Source organism: Grus americana, chromosome 3, assembly GCF_028858705.1.
Source record: "Grus americana isolate bGruAme1 chromosome 3, bGruAme1.mat, whole genome shotgun sequence".
Lineage (NCBI taxonomy): Eukaryota > Metazoa > Chordata > Aves > Gruiformes > Gruidae > Grus > Grus americana.
In genome coordinates, this window is record NC_072854.1 from 46,784,452 (window position 1) to 46,804,895 (window position 20,444).

At 33.8% G+C, this 20,444-nt stretch overlaps 1 protein-coding gene across 1 annotated transcript in view; it reads left to right on the forward strand.

The window, feature by feature from the left end:
• The window catches only part of GRIK2 (glutamate ionotropic receptor kainate type subunit 2), a 431,194-nt gene that overhangs the window by 240,659 nt on the left and 170,091 nt on the right, over window positions 1-20,444 (forward strand). The window contains exon 11 of the mRNA XM_054822179.1: window positions 16,790-16,996. Coding sequence (XP_054678154.1) covers window positions 16,790-16,996 — 207 coding nt within the window. The remainder of the gene's footprint in view (window positions 1-16,789; window positions 16,997-20,444) is intronic.

Sequence of the window (20,444 nt, forward strand, 5' to 3'; positions counted from 1 at the left end):
GGGTGTTTCAAGTTTATGTTTTAACATCTATCTGTTGATGAGGTTTGAGTTCATATACTGTATGTATCATATTGATTTTGTATAGTCGTACTTACAATTGCATGATTTTGTTTGAAATAATGATCTCAAGAAAAGGTAAACTGCATAAATGTAAATAGCAGTGCTATTAATAAGCACTGATTTTGGACTGGTAAAGCTCGCAAAAGTAGATTCCTGGGATTTATGATAGCAGCTGCTTTCTGTAATCAAGGATACACTTTCTCCTAAGGAATAACTTTTGGTTAGTTGTGTTTCATAAGCATCTGTCCTTTTGCACATATCTAAATGAAATAATAAATAAAAGAAATATGGGGACTTTAAATTGGTGTTACAAGTTGCTCACTTATAACTGCCTTTTATACTTCAGTTATTGTTCAGTGACAGTTTTGGTAACTGCAATAACTCTTTTCATCTATGAAGATATTATGAGTGGTACTCAGAATAATGAAATGAACCAAAAATTGCTCTGGTACGGAAAGCACATGTACTAGCTTACTTTTGTAGCTCTGTCTTTTTGTGCTTAATAAATATGCTTCTGTTGGACAGAAAGTATATTACTGAATATTCATTTTGTAGCAATGCAAGCGAACAATATAAAGTACTATAGCTCCTATAAACTTATTTTCTTTTTCATCACCTTCCTTTACTCTCCTTTTTTCAGTCTGGAAAATATTGCTTTAAAAAAAGGCAATTATCTCATTTAAACTGTTCATGTGTTTTTCTATGCTGGTTTTTTCACTTTAACAATTCTCGACAATAGTATACTGCCAGCTACGGAGTCTTGATCAGTTTTCTCTGTAGTTTGCTTTAACACTTTTCTTTTAAAGATACCAGTCTTTCTTTTATTTTTAATTCTGTCTTCTGAAATTCTGAATGATATCTTTTTCCTCTTTTATATTGTAATCATTAAGATCTTTACAACTGTGAGTATACCCTGCTGTTTCAGTGGTGGCTGAGTCTACTGAAGATGAAAATATATTGATAGACAAAAAATAATAAATAAACTAAAGTTCATAAATTCATCTGCTGCAAGTAAGGATGGAACTATGTGATCTTTTTTTGTCTTGAATTGTGAATAATACATGCCATAGGTAACCATCTAAAAGATTATTCCTTGGTTTACCAGCAATTCAGCAGCTCTATTATGAAAAGGGGTCAGGGTTCCCAGGACTTCATCACTTCTCAGAAGTGTACTGGCATGTAGTTTTGGTGCAAAGGATGTCTGGCTTCCAAGTACTGGTTACATAGCAGCCCAAAGTACCAGGTGAACTTGTCCAATGGAGCGATAGTCACCTTTTTTTAGGGGGGAAACATCTGAAAAATAATAATAGTTAAAAAAAATGCTGCTTGTATCTTTTATAAGCATAGTTTTAGATATTTCAATCTTTTTGACAGTATTGCTTTGTTTTATTTTAATGCCATCTGCATTGGAACTTCATAATTTCTTCCACGATTTAATTTCTACATTCTGAATATTCTAATTTTTTTTTTAAAAAACCAAACCAAACCAAAACCAAAACACCTTTCAAGTTCTGCAATATGGCTTTCTTATAATTTGATTCTCTTTAAGTTGACTTTGTTATGACAGCTATTAGAACTCTGATTTATTTATTTTTTCTCTAGATTTTAAATATAAGTACCTAAATATTTTTGTTCTTAAACATATTCTACCTTTAATTTGGAAGCTTTTAAACTTTTGAATTCAATTTTCATATTTATAAATATATGTGGATGGTGTTTGTTTATTTAAGCTAAATTGCAAATCAGTCTGTACATCTTATCATACAGGTTCATTTGCCTTGCTCTGCTGAAATGGATACTCCTTTTCTTACCCTTATAGCTTTTGTGCACTTTTCTGTATCTGCTTACATCAAATCTCTGAAAAGTTCACAGTTTTCAAGTTTAATTTTTTCAAGAAATGTGTGAAAGTTATGAAAGGTGTGTGAAAATCTCAAATTTAGCTTTTTTTTGGTTACTTTTGAAATGTGAAATTACTTTTTTTTACTATACTTCCCTGAAAAAAAAAACCAAACACCTTTGAATATTTTATAAGGAATAATTATAACGGATTTTCAAAACAATTTCTTTTGTTCAAAATTTAATATCTCCACGCTGTATTTTATTTATAAATGATGCTTTTTCAACGGTGTAGAAATCTGATGCCATGTAAATGCCATCCTGTTTTCAATATAAAGATATAAAATCAAGCAAAGCCCAAGGTTTTAGCATCTTTGATTTTTTTTTAAGTATGTCATATTTCATTTTTCATGCCTCCTCTTTCTTTTGGACCCAAAGGATATTTAAAGTGTGAGTTTTTAATGGCCAATTTTTAAATTACTATCTATAAAAAAAAAAAGAATAATTTTACCTTTTATCTTTATAAAGATGAGTCATTCATCTCGAACACAAAATTGCATATTTGTAATCTTTTTCATTTTTATGGTATATTTTGAGGAAAGGTATCTGATGCAGGCATTTTCTCATAATTACTATTGTATCATTCTGGAATGATTCAAGCAATACCTAAATTTTGAGATATTAATAATTCAATAATATTTGGTTCCTGCTGATGTGATAGCCCTAAATAATTATTTCACTCTCATAAATCTATTTGAATGTTGTATACTGTTATGAATTAGTTGAATCTGGTTTTGTCTAGCAGAAAAACTGTAAACTTGAAGTTTTCCTATTTTTATTTACTCAGATGTGATAATTGTTTTCTTTGGAAGCTAAAGGAATACACAATTCCTTACTTTCCAGTTTTAGTACTTTTCTTATCCCCTTTTTATATACTTTTCTGTCATGATCAGTGTATGCCTAAATGCCTCTCCCAGACTTCTCATGCCCACTTCAACATGCCGAGTCCGCACCCTCTCCTCCCTGAGCTTCGTTCCACTCGTGCCTCAATTCCACTTGTGTCTTCAGCCACCAGTGCAGACTGTAAACTAATTTCTTGAAGATGTAGCAGAAATGTAAAGCAAACTAGTGTGTTTTATGAATTTTTCCACTGAGGAAGTTAAAGTAGCTTGCTTTATAGTTTATGGTGCTCAAAATGCAAAAGAGTTTAAGTTGAAAATCACGTTTGTCCTGAAATCTAGCACAATGTCTGTGTACTTCTAATAACCTTTGGGACCTACAGACTTGCAAGGTATCCAGAGGTATGCTTGGCCACAGTGCTTGTTTGTGTTTCAAACATAAAAGTAAGTGATTGTCCTGGTTCTGGCAAGGATAGAGTTAATTTCACAAAGAGCCAGGACAGGTGAGCCGAGCTGGCCGGGGGCTATTCCATACCATATGACATCATGCTCACCATAAAAGGGGGCCAGTCGGGCAGGAGCGGGTTCGGTGTGGCTCCGGGACAGGCTGAGCGTCCGGGTCGGTCGGTCGTCGGATCGGTAAATTGTTCTCTGTTATCACCCATTGTGAATATCTGTTATCAGTACTGTTGTTGATTGTTTCCCTCTCCCTTGCTGTCCCAGTAAACTGCCCTTATCCCAACCCTCGAGGCTTTGCCGTTGTTTTTTTTCTGTTCTCCTCCCCATCCCGCCGGGGGAGGGGTGAGTGAGTAGTGCGTGGCACCCAGCTACCGGCTGGGCCTAAACCACGTCAGTCTTTTTTGGCGCCCAACATGGGGCGCCAAAAGGGACTGTGGTGGGTTGACCCTGGCTGGAGGCCAGGTGCCCACGAGAGCCGCTCTCTCACTCCCCTCATTCACCAAACAGGGGAGAAAAGGCATAACGAAATGCTTGTAGGTCGAGATAAGGAAAGGGAGAGATCACTCACTAATTATCGTCACGAGCAGAACAGACTGAACTTAGAGAGGGAATTCATCTAATTTATTACTAGGCAAAACAGAGTAGAGGAATGAGAAAATAAAATCAACTCTTAAAACACTTCCCCCCACCCCTCCCATCTTCCCGGGCTCAACTTCACTCCCGGCTTCAACCTTCCCCCCCTCAGCGGCACAGGGGGACGGGGAATGGGGGTTACGGTCAGTTCATCTCAAGGTGTTTCTGCCGCTTCTTCCTCCTCAGGGGGAGGACTCCTCTCATCGTTCCCCTGCTCCAGCATGGAGTCCCTCTCACGGGGTCCTGCTTTGCTTCAGGAGCAAACTGCTCCAGCGTGGGGTCCCCCACGGGGTCACAAGTCCTGCCAGCAAACCTGCCCTGGTGTGGGCTCCCCTCTTCACGGGTCCACCGGTCCGGCCTGGAACTTGCTCCAGCGTGGGCTTCCCACGGGCCGCAGCCTCCTTCAGGTGCCTCCACCTGCTCCGGCGTGGGGTCCTCCACGGGCTGCAGGTGGATTCTCTACACCCCCTCATCCTTCCTCCATGGGCTGCAGGGGGACAGCCTGCTTCACCATGGTCTTCACCACGGGCTGCAGGGGGATCTCTGCTCCGGTGCCTGGAGCTCCTCCTCCCCCTCCATCTGCACTGACCTTGGTGTCTGCAGAGTTTCTTACATCTTCTCACTCCTCTCTCCGGCTGCAAAAGCTCGCTCTCTCTAAGTGTTTTTCTTCTTCTTAAATATGTTATCACAGAGGCGCTGATTGGCTTGGCCTTGGCCAGCAGCAGGTCCATCTTGGAGCCGGCTGGCATTGGCTCTGTCAGACACAGGGGGAGCTTCTAGCAGCTTCTCACAGAAGCCACCCCCGTAGCCCCCCCGCCACCAAAACCCTGCCACGCAAACCCAACACAGTGATGCTTATCAGAAAAAAAGGTGAGTTTTGAAGGGAGTCATAGTATGTGAATGACTGCAGTGGGATCGGCACAAGTTAAAGTTTGACTTAGTAGAAAAAGGTCAATAAAGCTATTTTTCTCCTGGCTGGGTGCAAGCAGAACTTAGGATGGCCATGTATTTATATCTCTGAATAATGACTGAGAAGTACTTTCTTTGGGTTTCAAGTTTACAGCATCATCCCAAACAACTTCTCTCAATTCTCCGGTGTTTCAATTCCCTTCTACTAAAATGTTAGTAATAAAAATATACTTTTACATAGTGACAAGGATCAGTTTATAGCTCCACTTCAGGATCTCCACTTATGAACACCAAGGGCCATCAGTCTAGGAAATGCTTGCTGTATTTGTTGGATGTCTTGGGTTTGCATTTTTTTTGTTTTTCCCCACAGTCTTTTGAAAATTTAAGATGCATCATAAGAAAATAATGTTTTCTTTTCCATTATAGTAAGACCTAATAATGTCTTTGATATTCTTCATGTATCATGAAGACAGTATGATTCAGTTCAGCTGAAAAATATGTTAGTATAGTATGCAATGTTGCTAGAGTTCACATTCTGTGTTTTACTGAGTCAAGTTGTTTTGCTTGAAATAGGCATCCACTCATAATCTGTTTTGCTTTGCTGGAATGGAAATTTAGTACACAATCTTGGGATGCAGCTGAGTTAATTTAAAGTCTGACCAAAGTTAAGAGTGAATTGTGGGGGAATAGAGAAAACTAATTTTTTTGGGGAGCCTGACAAAATGCAGAAAAGAACAACTATGGCTTGAGTTCTTTAGGCTGTGATTTATCAAAGCATAGTTATGACTACTGTTTTCATGACCCAAAAAAGGTCATACTAGGGAATCTTTCAGGAAATATCTTAAAAAATGTCAAATGAAGTTATTCATAATTAATTTCTATAGTGGAGGAAGGCAACTTTGGGGTTTTCTTGTCTAGCCTTAGTTTCTTCTGTTAGAATATCCTCGCTCAAATGACTAGTGAGATGTCTAAATATATTACATTGTTTTGATTGATTGTAACTAGTGGATTGCTTCACCTGTCCCACTTGAATTTTGACTGCCAGCTGTGAAAACCTATTGTGTATTCCTTACATCTGACATAAATGTTAATTAGATATGGCAGCCTTTTAACTCCAGTATCCCTGGTGAACAGAAGCTAATGATTAAAATTCTCTGTTCTAAGAGTGGCAGATTTTGAAGATGGTTTTCCTCTTTTCATCATCAGGGCTTCCACTTTTTTTTTTTTTGGAATTTTGTTTTTCTTTTTTTTTCAATACTGATAGTAATACAAAAGTTCTAGATTCTTTAAAAAATACATATGTCCATATTGCAAGTATTAATGAATAATCCATATGTTTGATAACTATCCATATAAATTAAAATTAGAATAATTTGTTGTCATAAAATTGGAATTTATTATTGTCATTTCTAGTAATATCTTTGTAGTTGAAATATAATCCAGTTTACAGGAATAATTCAAGTAAGTACTTCTTGTCCAAATCTGAAGAGAAAATACATAATCAAGCAACTAAATATAAAAGATGTTATCAGTAAATTTTTTCCATGCCCATATTTGTATAAAGTGGGTTTTCATTCAAGTTTTAGTTGTACATTTTAAACACTAAAACAAATCTGAAAGGCTACAATATTAGTTCAACATCTATAAACATATGACAAAAATCTTTTATTGTGTAGGGAAGCTTTAACTTTGTGATGAAATTTATGCATTAAAAAATACAGATAAATTTTGCAAGTAGAATACATGAAAACGTGTAATGGAAAAACTGTTATTTTGACATTCTTAATGAAAAAAAGTCTTTGGAGATAGTATACTTACTGTGTATCATAGAAATGATGCAACTTAGAGAGTTATGAGAAAAACGATTGTTTACATTCATGGAGGCTTAGCCTTCTGACTTCTAAAGTCAGAAGAAAACATTTTGATCATTTAATCTGGCCTTTAATACAATACAATGGAAACTTGACCTCCTCCTTCTAGTTTCTTTTTGAAATTTGTCCAAGTTCTATCTTATTTGATTTTTGGACTTCAGAAAATACTTTATATCAAATAAAATCTTTATGTAATCTCTCTAGTCCTTGATGTAATCCTCTTTTTTGCATCCAGAAGGGTGCTACCCACTCTGATGATAGTGTATGACAAATGACTGTCATCTTCTGATTATTTTGACTTTGCTGTCACTAAAAAGAATCACTGTGATTAAAGTTCACCATGCAGCCAGGAGGACATCACCTTATCAATAAGGCAAAATGTCTTTATTCATCAACAGTACATGTAAACAGAAAGTTTGTATGAAAACAACAGTCATCTGTCACTTGGGGGTCATATAATTCTTGAATGAACTTTTTAAATTTTTTTATACTAATCAAGAAATACTTTTCAAGGATTTATGTTCTATTTACAGATATAATTTTTAATCTACCTGCTACTTTACTGTTCCTTGTGACCACATCTTTACTTGCAGTATTTTTAGTTAGTGTGTAATTTGTAGTAGATTTTCTCAGAAAAATGTTTACTTACATTTACTAGTTTATCTGCATTCTCACTTTTAGTACTTATCTGTCTTGGGGGATGGGGGGGAGGAGCTGTTCTGTATCAATCTTCATTGAAGATATTTTAGTCTTATGAGACATTAAATGACTACTTCGAGCTTAAAGTTTTGTAGCAAGCTGACCTGTGGATGAAATTAAGTAAATAATTGCTCCCAGCAGGGGTTCTCAGGGCAAATGTCTTTCTTAAAGCTATGATTTTCCTTATTGTTTCTCAAAGCTTTTCTTTAAAATGTTAAAATATACACTATTTTCTTCAGTCCATCTTACCAAAATCTTTGCATGATATCTCCTCCTTGTTACTTACTGTTCACCCAATATTTGTGTTATCAGAAAAAAACAGATTTTTTTTTTTTTAATAGATCAATGTAAGAAAATGGACTGGTGTTTAAAAAAAAAAAAAAGTGCATTCGAAAGAATCACAAATATATACTGAGTGGATGCCTAGAAAGGTTTTAACGCTTTGCTCTTCGGAAGAGAATGCTTGATTTGGATTAAACTTTAGCCAGCCAGGTTTTAATGAATTTAAATGTGTGTAAATTTCACTGCAAAATTATACATAGCACTAAATCAAGAAGCTTAGGTTTTGCAGTCAAACATTGCTTAAATAGATAAGAAAGATAGAGGATTAATTTCTATGTATTATGAGAACTTTCTTTGATCCTTTTCTATGTTTCTTATCAAATACTCCATTATTTTGCAAATGTTCCCTTCAAGGCAGGTTTGGCCCTCTATTAGTTTATATGCAAGATAAGTAATGAAGTTATGACAATTTTATTTAAATTAATATTAACTTTAAATTCTATAATTCTTTATTTATTTGTCAGTTGAATCTGATATGAAAAGTGCTTTCAGTACCTTTGAATTAGGTATTTTTATTTTACTATTTAAATTTTTATTTATTTATTTTAGATAACTTCAGTATTGACTGTATCAGTCTGCTATGTATTTCAATTAGATTGATGTCTGTTATGATTACAAAAGTCTGATTTTTCTTTTTGTTACATAGACATGTGTAGTACCACTTAGTGCATATATTTATAAATAGTGTTGCATCCTCCAATTTATCCCTTACAACACTGGCCAAGAATCATTCAATTAATATATGACATATGAACAAGAAATACAAGTATTTTAGCTAATTTGGTCTTTTCTTAACAGTTGAAACATTCTGAGAATGCATATTTTCCTGCCAGGTTTATCATCATGATGCTAATTATTTTTTTATTTTTTTTTTAATCCTGGCAATTATCATTAATAAGTTGTTTGTTTTTTTTTTTTTTTTCCTACCTTACATTCTCTCTAGACCTGATTGATTTTCTTCTTATAATGTTTTGTACTGAACAAGTTCTTACTTCTTTCTAGTTGTCTAGGTACTAGTTAGCTGCTTTTGCAGATAATTGATTTTCCTTGTGCTGAGATAAAGGCCACATAAATTAGATATCTTTTTAACTAGGCATAAACCTAGATTTCTTGAAACAGGATCACTTTATATTATATCACTTTTTGAGTCACTAGAATTGAATGTCTTTCATTTATCTTCTTTCACTGGACTAGACTGATTTCCAAGAATAAACCCCTATCCCCTTGTGATCCTCTTAAATCTTTGAGAGTTCTGCAGAGCATCGCAGAGTTACATTCATCTGGATTTAAAGACTACTCAGATATAGAATAACATTTCTGGAAAGGAAAGATTCCATCCTGATATTTACTTGCTTCATACAGAATTTTTTTTCCAGACAAAAATTGCTCTTTTTTTTTTTTAAATATTTTCATTATCCTTCAGAAATCTCTTTACAAGTGTGTTGGATTTTCCTGTGGTTTAGACTGAACAGTTATTGACAAATGTGTTGATACCATTTTTTATTTCCTTTGACCTGGTGGTTTTTAAAAGGCAGCTTTCCTCTGCAAGATCCAACTTGCACTCTACATAAGGTCCCCATGGACAGGAAAAAAAGTAAAGTCAAACAATCATTGACAGTCATGACCACCATTTCAGAACTAGTCATGATACTTTTGCACTCAAAAAGCAAACATCTTATTGCAACTTATTGCATCCAAACTACAGCCAAGCTTCAAGAAAAGGATACAAGACCATACACAGCTATAAAGGTATATCCCCCTTTAATGTTATTAAGATGGTATTTATATCAGAACTACAGGATATAAATTCTGCATATGCTATAAATTCTGCTCTGGCACTCAAACACTCATTCTTGTGACAGTCTAATACACAGTTTAAAGATGGCTCCTCTCATGTTAGCAGCCATGGGCAGCTTCAGTAGGCTGCTATACATGATCAAATTGAATGACCCCCTGTACAGTGAGCAGTGAGTTGCCTGTTTTTTCTTCAGCAGCCTTTAAAAATACAATTATGAGAACATACGCTGATGTTTTCCAAAAAAACTCAAAGTATTCTAGTCATACATGGTATACATTCTTGTTCTATGGTCATTGAATAAATCATAAGCTCATACTTGGAAGACCTGTTTTTAATATTCACATGTTGAAATCTAACTGACATAACAACAACGGTGCTGTAATGTTATTGAGAGAACCAGTGAAAATAGTCTTGATGGCATATGCAAGAAAATTATTTTCAACTCTGCTCTGCTAAATTTTTCCAAATTGCTCACCTGTATTACATTGACAGAATATTTACAGCCACCCGTGCGTAAAAGGGTGACTGCATTCTCCAGGTAACCCGAGCTCATGTTCATAGCGTTAATTAGCCAAACTGAGTATTTCAGACTACTAACTGTTCATGTGACCATCTCCTTCAGTTGCCATGTGGGTGCTTAGCACGGACCAGAATTTATTTACAGTATATCTCAAATTTCTAAAAAAAAAACCAACCAAAAAACCAAACCAGAGAGGGTCGTTATACTATTTTCCTGAGTGCTAGAGATATTGTCAGTTTATCTCTCCAGTGAAAAATCAAAGTTTCTAGTTATTTGCTCTTGTTCTTCTTCAAGCTGACCTATTTTAAAAGGAACTAGTGGTGTAAAGACTTTCCCTTCAGAGAAAAAGCTATCCATATGAAATATAATCAGTTGAAAAAACCCCAGTGTTTGATTTCAGATTAAATTTGATAGCTTGGTGATAGAGGTGTACACCGAAAGTTGGAGGAGTGTACTGCATGTTTCTGAGCACAGATACATAAAGGTACTGTTGCTCAGTGTATGTCTCTGTTGACATTGAAACGACACCCTTTCCATGTCTTTCCTTTTCTAAAACTATTTACATTAGATACTATGAATTATCTAACTGTAGAATTAGATGTATGATTATATATGTGAACTTTTTGAGTATATGTAATTTAAACTCTGTTCTTGCACAATTTTTATAAACTTCTATGATTTAAATCTTATGAAAAACATCAATTTATTTAGCCTCCCATATTCAAATGTAAGCTAATGATATAAAGATTTTATTTACCCATGTCCCTTTCATCTCATTCATTATTCCCAATGTCTTTTATCTTTCTATTTATTTCCATATTCTAAGTATTTCCATATGTATGAACTTAATTTGGGTAATTCCTTGCTGCTGATCTGGTTGAAGGTTCACTACAAACTTGGCAAATTTCACACATCAAGAATAAGCTAAAGTAGAAGCAAGGTTAATTTGGATGAAGTAAAGGGTTGTTTTTAAAGTGCAATAACTCTCCCTTTAGTTTCTCTTATTTCAGGACAAGCTCACTTGATAAAAGTACATAGTAGAATTCCTTTCCTATAGTCTAAGTTAATTCAGAGTAGGCACGTTTTCTGGAAGCATTGTTTCAACATGAGGATTTACCCAGGATTCTTTTTTTTTGGAGCACCTCTGTAGAGACAGTGCTTATTCAATGGCTTTTGTTTCAAGCTACTTATGTCATTCCGAGCAATAATAAAAGTCCTAAGGAAAAGGTGTTCCCTCCCCTGGGGAGATGAATCCAGTTTAAAGACTATTAATTTCAACTGAAACTGTTCAGCTTTTAAAGAATATTTTGCAAAAATTCTGAAAACAAGTCTGACCAACTTGTTTTGTGATGTAGTCTAGTAACTTCTAAGGATCATGTTTTCAGGAGCTAAAAGACAAAATCAAATGATGAACAATATTAAAATAACTATAAACCAGTTGTCAATCTTTACTAATGACTCAGTTTAAATACTCTGTCTACCTAATCAATTATAATTGTCCTAGTGAAAGATTTTGGTGGAAGTGATAATCTATCAAGAAGCAATGGTGATCATATGTTTAATGTACAGACACTTTCCTGAGAGTGTATTTGGCAACCGGTTTTACATTACTCTATACTACAAACTTAAAACTTGAACAAATAAAGCATGTAGGTAGATCCTTTGCATGAATTTGTGCAAAATACATTAATACCATGTTCAGTATTTAAAAAAGGGTATTTTATATTACCAGAGGAAAAAGAGAAGAACTAGAGAAAACTTTAGCATTAATAAAAGCTATCATGGATGAAGCTGCCAAAAACCACTTTCTGATAAATCAAAGATGAATCCTGTTGAAGCTAAGTAAGAAAATGCTTTACATGGCAGATAAAAGGTCTGAAGAAAAAAAGCAAATATTTTGGACAGTGGAAGACTATAAGAAAAAGTAGTAAGAACCATTAAGTAATGGCTTAATGTAAGGATTGTGAAAATATTGAGAGTATTAATAACTCAGTGATCAATCTTCTCAGCAAAAGCTTTTTTTTTTCCATTAGAAAAAAATTATAATTATTAAATAGTAGCATAGAGACTACTATAGCCCCTATCCAAGATGGTTAAAGAATAATAAAAGAGTATGGAGTTGGAGCTATGAATTCCAGAAAGTGTTTCAAGATTTTATTTAACATAGTGTAAAAAAGCATTAGCAGAACGGATAAAGCAATTGAGGATTACTGCAATGATTTTACAGGAAAAAATGCAAGAATGCATGGATGAGCTGGATGGCTCAGTGAAGAAAATCCTGCTGACCTTAGTAAAGGAGATGCAAAAGCATGAATTGGCAATTATACTGCCTCCCTGATATCGCAGATATTTAAATTTTGCCCCATATAATTCAGGATTGCATGGAATAGAAGACAGAAAAAAACTTGTTGTCAAGATTCTTGTCAAGATTCCAGAGAGACTGGGGGATGTGTGACTCTGTAAATATCCGAACCACTCAGAGAGCAAATATCTGGGATCTGTGTATATGAGCATTCCAGGGTACATAGGAGTTTCATAATGCCTACAGAGGAATATATAAAGTTTTATTTGGGAAGCACAAGTCTGAGGTTTTTTAGATCTGAAACACATTTTTTTACACTTTCAGAAATAAATTTAAAGTGTAGCTAATATACTTTATTGAGTATTTAATCCAAACTTAATATGGGATAATATATTTGAATTAAGTACTGTTGATAAAGAAGTTCCAGGCATTTTGGAAAATTCCCAAAACACACAACCTCACAGCTGAAATGGACAATTTTTCAATTGTCATGATTTTACTTCCTGGATGGTGAATATTCTTTTCACATCAGAAACAGTTGCCATAGGTAGCTGTTTTCTTGGCCTTTTATTTAAAACAAACAAACAAACAAAACCCCAAAACCCCAAGATTAAGTGATCGAGCTTAGCTTTTTCTTCTAGCAAAACACTCAAATTCTTGGATAACCTACTATGGCACTTAAGTATAGTTACCATTATAAAGTCTCTCCTAATTTCTAACCTTTATTTCTTTTGCCAAAGTTTAAGGCCATTAATTCCTGTCCCCTTTACAGGAAAGAACTTTTCTGGTTCCTTTTTGCAAAAATTTTGCATGTGTTGAAGACTTTTATCACTTCCCTCTCAGTTTGTTCTTCCTTAAGTGAAACAGCCTATATTCTTTCAGTCTTTCCTCATATTATTTTGTAGACCTTGGTTCATTTTTCTCCTGATCTGCAGTAGTCAAAATGGAATGGAATACAGCAACTGAAAAATTAATAGTATCAAAAATATAAAATAATAGATTAATTTTGATGGGAAGAGACCACTGTAGGTCCTCCAGTCCCAACTCCTGCTCAAAACAGATCAAAATAGGTCAAGGATTTCTGCCCCCCCCCAGTTAATGGTGTGATATTGTTGAGTCTAGTACATGATCCCCTATAATATCTAGAACTTCAGTTTATACATTTGCTACCTAATCAGCTCTTTTCCTCCTGAATTACTGCAATTTATTATTAATCTGAAGTGTGGAAATATTAATTAATTCCTTTTGAATACCTTTTTTTTTTTTTAATTTCACTTCTTTCTTCTGAAACTTACTATATTGAATTCTGATCCTACCCCATTATAGAGTGAATACATATCCAATTAACATCTTTTCTGTTCAAGAATAAGTGGAAATATTAAACTGTATCCTATAAAGGAATATAACTTATTATGACTTTCCATATTGATAAAGAATCTCTTTCAATGAAGTGCACACTTCTGGATGGTCAAATTTTCTTCATATTTTTAGGAAGAGCAAGATGACTTTGCATATAACATGACAACTTTCCTCAACTTCTTCCCTTCTCCATATTCTCTTAGCTCTAGGTTCCCACAAATGAAATGGTTTTATAATTTGCTTAGAATAAAAATACTGTTTTTTCTAAAAATTGCATTAATCAGTCTACAATTTCATAGTCCTCCTTTCTCCAATTTGTGAAAGTTTTTTTTGATTGGGAAGAGTTTAAAGATAAGCCTTTTACAGTCTCCCTGAAGCCTCTGTGAATTCTTAAAAGATAATTCCTATTGGATCTGAAATTGCTAAACCAAGTTCTTCTGTGAACTTGTCAGGTCCAAACTTCCTGAAAATGCTTAAAGTTCAAGGACTCATTGCAGTTATCTTTCCCTACTTTAGTCTAAACATTTCAACATGTGTTTCCTGTGTTAATTTTGTACATTATGTGATCAGCATTAGCCTTTTCAGAGAAGACAGCACAGAAAAATCATCGAACTGTTTGATTGTCTTTGTAATGTCATTTCATGGTTTTCTCTTCCTGCTGGGCAACAGATGAACTAGTTCCTAGAAATTCCTTTTATCTTTGCTTCTACAATGTTGCTTTTTATCCTTAATATCAATTGCACATTACACTGTATTTTTTTGCTTTGGCATTTATGCATTTGTCCCTGCATAAGATTTATGTTTGTTTGTTTGCTTTTCTGTTTTTCCTTCACATTCAGAGTTGCATTTCACTTCCTTCATACTTCCTTTTCTGAGTTTCAGTTCATTGAAGAATTTATATTTGAGTCTTGTTGCTTCTTTTTCTACATTTTCTGTGTTTTATCTTAGCATCATTTCTGCTTGGCCAGTAGTGTACTTTCTTTAAGGAATTCTCATTTTACCTGAAAAACTTTTTTCCTTACAGTTGTTTTTGATGGGATATTTCATATAAATTGTCTGAGTTTATTAACAACTGTTTTCATACATACTTTTTTGTTCAAGTAGTGTTAGGATGAGGGGTAGTAGTTTTAAACTGAAGGAGGGTAGATTTAGATTAGATATAAGGAAGAAATTCTTTACTGTGAGGGTGGTGAGGCACTGGCACAGGTTGCCCAGAGAAGCTGTGGCTGCCCCATCCCTGGAAGTGTTCAAGGCCAGGTTGGATGGGGCTTTGGGCAACCTGGTCTAGTGGAGGGTGTCCCTGCCCATGGCAGGGGCTTGGAACTAGGTGATCTTTAAGGTCCCTTCCAATCCAAACCATTCTATGTTTCTGTGATTCTATGATTCTGTCACTGTCTCTGCTTCTCAAGAATTATTCAAAGATCCTTGTAGTTTAAATTGTTTTCAGCTTTCATATTTTCAGTCAGGTCTTTGTTCTTGTCAGTACTACATCTAGAAGAGCTCTCCTCGAGTCATTTGCCTATCTATTATTTGAAAAGTTTCTGTCAAAACTTCCTAATAATTTCTCTGGACAATTTATTTCATGTTATATTCCTTGTTAATTGTATGGAGACCAGTGGTGTACTTTTTTCAAAATATGGCTGTAAAGTTATTAATTTCAGTAGAAGTATATAAAAACAGAATCTCAGCAGAGTCTTGATTCAGTAGTTTGTTTTATTTACAAAAACAAAAAAAAGAAAACTGTAAGAGGCAACAAGGGAACAGATATATTCTGAATACACTTCTTTAAGAGCAAGAGATCTCCCTGCTTTCTCCTTTGCATTTTGGGTAAAATCTTATATGTTAAAGTTCCAATTTTATGCAGATATAATGCTTAAATCACAGGACATCTCAACATAGATGTTTACATCAGTAATGCTGACTAATTGTTATTAAAACCATCAGATGCCTGTAGAATGAAGTGCCTTTAACCCCGCTGAGAGCTGATATGGAGATTTAGGGCTGTATGAATTTTCTTAAGTTACCCTGGAGAGTTTATCTGATTATTCATTGAGACTTGTATTTTGTGCAGTAATTGCATCTACTACCATTTTTCTTACCTTACTTGGTGTTTATTTTTTTATTATTGTAAAAAATGAAAAAATCCTGTCTAAAACATGAACACAGACTGAGTAATGTATTTAATCTATCAAATGCAACTTGAATATTGGAGCCATATTGTAGTGAAAAACTCTACCATTTGTTTTTTGTCTTTTTCCCTTCAGCTTTGTATTTGAGGAAGGTTATCCTATATTGAGAAACAGATGTAAAAATCCTATATTTTGGTAAATGTTGTTTCTTTCCATAATTATGAATATTATGCCAATCATTTTAATTTGTTTGCTGTTCTGTTTGCACATCACTTTATGCAAAAATGTCACATTATAGTTTAAATGAAATATAAAAATTTAAATGTTTAAAGAAGATAAATTCAGTTTTCATGGAATGTATGTCATAAAATATGCTTTTTGAGTTAATGTTTTCCTGGTTTTGCTGCAGTCTTGTAAATGACAGCCTATAACTTGAGGCAACAGAACAGTAAGTGATTTCACTGACTTGTGTCTCCCCCTGTGGGTTTTCTATACTTTGCCTAACAACATATTGAGAAAACAGTGAAAATACTTCTGTAAAGAAAAGTGTAAAATCTAATACTTAAAACACTTGATTGATGTTTGGGGTTTTAATTATTTTTTTTTTCAGTTGCCAAAGCACATTGTTTCTCCATTTTAAAAGGCTTACAGTGTCCATCCAAACAATGCATTTGATGTTAATGTATCATGTAACTTGTTAAGGAGCACATTTAAATTTAGTGTTTTTATGAATTCCTTGAAGGTATGTCTACGGGGTCTACAGTGTCATTTTTTCAAATAAAAATGAGAAAGAAGGGTCTTTGACTAACTTCAGTTGGAAGACTTTAGACAGACATAATCAAAAGCTAAAAGGATTCTACTTTTCATTTTAGTTCTTTTTACAGGGAGTAGTATCACGGTAGTGTACTACTTTAGGTTAAAAAGAAAATTGTGGGGGCACTCATTATCCATTTTGTCTTTTTAATTTTTGCAGGAAGAGCCATATGTTATGTTCAAGAAGTCCGACAAACCCTTATATGGAAATGATCGATTTGAAGGTTATTGCATTGACCTCCTCAGGGAGCTGTCTACTATCCTTGGATTTTCCTATGAGATTAGACTGGTGGAAGATGGAAAATATGGAGCCCAGGAAGATGCCAGCGGACAGTGGAATGGAATGGTTCGTGAACTAATTGATCATGTAAGTTAACTTTTGGAAACTTTCTATTATCCATTTAGATTTCAATTCTATCTATACAAATTGTAAACCTTTTATTATAAGGACATTTTGCATTTGAATAGTACTGTTTTGGAAAATGCAGATGTTTAAAGACATAATGCAAGTAGATTCAAATCAATGGTTTCTATAATGTAGAATTTCTTTGTTAAACGAAGACTATTCAAAACATGGAATAGATAGTATTCAGAATTTATTTCTGGGAACAAATATATGGGTTTTTTTGTGACAAAAGGTACATCTTCATTAATCAGTAGGAGCGAGGCCTCTTCTGATAGCAGATCTGAGACTTTGTGTTAGAGAAATTTCTGCGTATGTAGTGTAAACACATAAATTATTTGATATGATGCAAAGAAGAGGTACATCTTTCTTGAAACATTAACAATAAAGTGCAAGCAGTAAGACAAAAATATCAACATGTACTGAAGCAGCAAATTAATACAATATTTGTCAAAACAGATACCATTATAAGTACTTGTAAATGAGTAAGGCAGGCATTACTTTGTGTCCTTCAAAGCATGCTTTCCCAATTGGTCATGCCCACTGAATTCAGTCTCTTAGAAAAATTTTAGTCAATTTGAAAATTATGTCATTATCCTTTTTTGCATATATTTGGGTAAATTGCTTGATATAGAGACATTTGATCAAAGAGTGAGATAAAACGTATTCTGCACATCACTATCATTTAAAATAGGAAGAAGGGGAGACTATAGCTAATTCAAGTGAAACCTCCTAATGATGGCAGAAACTGCATGAATAACTTGAAGAAAAATATTCACTAATCTTGTTTCAATTTGCTTTAAGATTTCAGCAGATGGGCAGAACATGTGCTAATCAAAATATTCATATTTACTAGAAGGGTTGTTATCTTTGTGCTTTTCTAGTAAATAATAATCTGGTATTGCTGTTGCAACAGATGTTGATTATGCCTAGCTTCACACTTTTAAGAAGAATGAGTGGGAGTATTATATTTATATTATCTTTAAATGTGTGTATGTATTACACCTAGTACTCATACATAGAAAGCAAATCAATATTTAGCTAGAGTCTCTGTCCATCTCTGTACATGCATATTTTCACATAGGTATAAATGCACAGGCATGCATAGCTATTAGATTTGATGGTTGTTAGGTATTGTCATCATCTGGAACTAATTTTCCATGATTGGGGTAGATATTGTGGAAGTATTTCTTGTATCGTTCTTCAGAAGCAAAGAAAAAACATGTTTTGGTATGCTTTATTATTCAGCCCTAAAGCTTTCTTGAACAAGCACTAGTAGGGCCTCCTAAGCTTTTCACTAAGATAATCTTCAAATAAAATGCGTTTGAAGAAGTTGCAGCAGTAAAGTATGTGGAACATGAGCTTTTCTAATCCATTCCTCTTGATAACACAGAATGGAACATGTGTTCTTTTTTCCACTAGATAACATATAACTAAACTTAGATTAAAATTTATTTTGGCTTTTGAAATTATGTTTACTTAGGAGTCAAAAAAGTTTTGATACTATGCTTAGTGCATCATGGAAGATGTAGTCTAACATCTTGATCTGGAACATAACTTTTACAAGTCTCTTAACTGCTAAAATTTTTGTTTAATTTTTTCTAGCTTTATCTATTCTTATATTTTAATTTATCTGAATGCATGCAATTTATTTATGCATCTGTGCCCTTTAATTTTATACATGTTATTGGCACATTTTATTAGCCAGCAACACTTCAGACCTCAGAACTGATGCACAAGAATTTAGAAAAGAATTCCAGTTACCATATTTGATGTATCCATATGGTTAGTACTTCACTTGGCCCATTTGCTTAGCTTTTCAGTCTTTCTTTTCCCTTAGAGAATGTTTTTCAAAGTATCAAAATGGTTTTGTTCTGTATAAAGTAATGTAGTAAACTCAATTACTCTTTTTTTTTTTTTTTTTTTTTTTTTTGGAAAGGTGAAATGATTCTGTCTACATTTTTCAACCTAAGTTTCTAATTCAAATAAATAAAGTACAGAATCAAGACAGAGGTCTGAAAGTTGCCATAGTACTTACATCTATTTGAAAAATATTTTTAGAATTTATTTTATTTTTATCTGCTTGTTATATTTTAATCATGAGTCACTTAAGTGACTTTTCAGAAAGGATACTATAGTATATATCTTTACAAGGGTAGTTTGTAACATTTGTAATTAAAAAAAAATAAAATGGATAATTTCTATATATTAAGTATGTCGAAAGGGAGATAAGCAATTTATATAAAGATAAAAAGTACCAAATAGAATCTAAAATTTTAAATAAACTCTTAAAATCTCTGCTTAGTCACTTTACATTATTGCTTGGACTCAAAAGTGTAAATGAAATGAAGATAATGTTATCTGAACTGAGCTCAACATATCATGTCAGTCTCAGGCTTGAAATTCTACAGTGTGAACAGAGACTGAAGCCCTTACATCAGGCTTTGGGTGTTTTCAACCTCCTTTCCCATAGTTTACTCACATTTCTTCTTTCTTTAACTGGTTTATTCAGTGTTCATATATGTCATCATACTGATATTGATGTCCAAACAATGACTAGTTTCCTTTTGCATAAATGATCAATACTGAAAGTGAAAAATGAGTTCAGTGATTCCTTCCCTTTGACAACTAAATGATAATGAATTCTTTTTAGAAAAGACAGTTGTCTTTATAGCCGCAAATGGAAGGGAAATATTTGCTATGATAGACAATATATAGATGAGCTTTCCCTATGAAAACATTTTAAATTTAATTTACCCAGTTAAGCAGTCTGATTTCTTTGCCACAATTTTTTATTCAGTATTTTACCCTCCTCGTTAGTTAAATCAAGACAAGAGGGTTAGATATTTGGGGAAGGGGGAGCTAAAATACAGGTATCTCCATCCTTTATGGAATACTTCATAAAGAAGTATTCTTTATATTGACTTGCTGTCTTTGGTTCAAGAATTTTATTTAAGGATAGATTTATTGAATTTATTTTAACTGAATTATAAACTCTGGAGATTTCAGGTTGTTCTGTGGTGCTAAAAGTTGTTATGGCACTGTGTTATGTTGTATGAGATATATAGTGCAAGGGTGTAAATTATATTCCCCTATAGCTAGCAGATACTGATAAAATGAAAATACATAATTTTGCTTTTTTTCCTGTTAGATATTTTACTTTATGGCTCCAAAATTACTTCAAAACATTCTATCATTGGGTTCTAAACCAGGCAAAAATTACTATTTCATAGCTTGCCAGAAATATAAATGAAAGTGAAAAATCCACTGGGAAGTAATTTGTTATTATTATATACCATTAAAATTAACCTTTTTTTTTTTTCTTTTTTCCTTGGCCCTTTGTTTGAATGATTCTTATACAGCACAAAGCTTATGCATTACAAATAGACTTTAAGGCTTGCAGATCTTTTAT